The 2,217-nt window shown below is 47.3% G+C and overlaps 1 protein-coding gene across 1 annotated transcript; it reads right to left on the bottom strand.

Annotated features, from left to right (window-relative positions):
- Window positions 1–205: 205 nt before the first annotated feature.
- On the bottom strand, window positions 206–1,156 carry GPR139 (G protein-coupled receptor 139; the record flags this gene model as incomplete). The annotated part of the gene is made up of 1 exon (XM_010138286.1): window positions 206–1,156. A coding segment is annotated over one exon (951 nt), but the record flags the coding sequence as incomplete, so codon positions are not given.
- Between the last annotated feature and the right edge of the window lie 1,061 nt (window positions 1,157–2,217).

Here is a 2,217-nt window from a genome sequence, read left to right as displayed (position 1 = left end):
AAGAGACGGAGATCTTTGCCTTCTCACTTTTGCTCCTAAAATCAAATGCTCCTGTTCCCTCCTAACAGTCTGATCTGCCCTCGGACTCCCAGGGAAATGAAAATCAAATGCCCGCTCTTCAAAACAGCCATTTCAGCTAATTACATCCTGAAGATGTAACCACTTGGAAAGAACTTGCACCCAGAAACTCCAAGTATTGCTCTTCTCATGGTGATATTTTTATAGGCTTTCCATTCTTATCATACTGGTAAACAAGCATTTTGATGCAGTGAGAGTTGGCTGGTGAAATCCAAGGGCTGCTTGTTATGGAAAAGTTATGGTTTGTATAGAATTGCACGGGCTGCTTCTGACACTTAAAGAAGGCTTTCAGCGTGGCAGCTGCCATTGTGCGAAATCTTTTGCTAATAAAACAGTAGAGGAAGAAATTAATTGCAGTGTTCAGCAGTGCCAGCATATTGGCGATGTCCGACACAATATGCACCACCCAGCTGTTGTTTATAGGCGATACGTAGAGGTGATACAATATCATGATTATTCTTGGTGCCCAAAGTACGGCAAAAATAGAAGTTATAGTAAACAGAATGGCTGTTGTTTTCCCTGTGGAGTACCCTCGCAGTCGGAAATTGCTCTTCCGCCGCAGCTTGTACACGATGATGGAATTCAGGATGAAGAAGATGGAGCAGGGCACTAAGTAAACGGTGAAGCAGTGGATCCAGATGAGGACATGATGCATTGATGTGCTTATGTAGTCTTCGATCCAAATGTTGGGCCACCAGTAGTAGGGGATGCTGGTCGAAAAGCAGGTGATATAGACACTTACAATGACTTTTCGAGTACGAGCAGGGTAGGAGACTGTGTGGTACTTCAGTGGGTGGCACACGGCTATATACCTATCGATTGTTAGCGGAACCGTAATCCAAATGGAGGTGTGGATGGAAGAAAATTCCAAGACCTCAATTATCTTGTCCAATACCTGAGGCATCTGTTTGTTTAAGATGAAGTCTTCCATGAGGAAGTCAACAAAGACAATGAAGAAGAGAACCAGGATGTCAGCAGCAGCTAGAGCTAGAAGATAGTTGTAGGAGGACTTCTGCCTGCGAGCCACAAGCTGGGAAAGGATGATGACTGTCAAGATGTTTGCTGTGAAGACAGAAACACAGAGTTAGGCTACTAAGACGTAACACTCGCTCTTCTGAGCACTTGCTTAGAGCAGTAGCTCTGTTCAAGCACTTGACAACATGATTGCCTTTGTTAAAGCCCAAGAACCCAAAAGGAAAACGCTACAGTTGGGTGCCTCAGAGAAGCTGTTGCAATGAGAGGAGCTTGTGGCCCTGCTCCCAGCTGTGGGATACGCTGACACTGTATCCTGGCAGCCCAGCATGAGGGGCAGGGAAAGCTGGGACCTTCACTCAGACACAGGGTTAGGTGGTGTCCAGCAGCTTATCTCCTCAGAGCAGATGTAGAGGTAGAGTTATGGCCTTGGCTCTGTTGCTGCTCTCTGGTTGGCCCCGCTGTTGCTACAAGCGGGGCCACAGCATCCTGAGCAGGAGGTGCAGGGACACCTGCCTGTGAGGAGGGAGGCAGGGGAAGATAGAGGGAGCAGGGGGAGAAAAAAAACCAAGCATCTCTCACACACCCTCTCTCAGAATTTTCTCCCTTGATTTTTTCACTTGTGTTTTTTTGCAAGTGACAAATGAGAAAGGTGGGGTGGGCTTTGGAGAGAGACAGTTTGTTCTTCATCCCTACTCGTGGTGCCTGCCTGTTTCAGTTTTGAATTCTACCTAAAAGCAGCTGAAATCAAAGCCTGGAGTTAGGTAATTTTCTCTTGCCTGAACGGGATCCCAACTGAGAGAAGGACTTCCAGGGAAACACATGTCCTCAGCTCTTCCCGGGAGCCTCTCGGCACTCTTTCAGCAATGTCCAGGATGAGTCTCCTGCGATTCTGTCCTGCCACTCTCCTATAGATGGGCTCTAGGGAAGCACCTTCCTTCCCACCACTGAAACTTTCTGCTCCACCAAGACCTGCTTGCTTACCCAGCACTGCACTTTAGGAGTTCTTTAACCGTAAGGCATTTTTTTTCTCTGGAGCCTCTAAGGAAACCCTGCTGGTCACATCAGATGCGATGGATGTCCTGATTCAGCCCAGGTGTAAACAGCCTTAAGTTTCCTGGAAAAGCTTCTGCTTGCAACTCTTTGACCACAGTACAGACCCATCAC

The sequence above is a fragment of the Buceros rhinoceros genome, unplaced genomic scaffold (genome assembly GCF_000710305.1).
Source record: "Buceros rhinoceros silvestris isolate BGI_N320 unplaced genomic scaffold, ASM71030v1 scaffold41626, whole genome shotgun sequence".
In the NCBI taxonomy this organism is placed as follows: domain Eukaryota; kingdom Metazoa; phylum Chordata; class Aves; order Bucerotiformes; family Bucerotidae; genus Buceros; species Buceros rhinoceros.
This window is presented reverse-complemented; position numbering and strand designations above follow the sequence as displayed.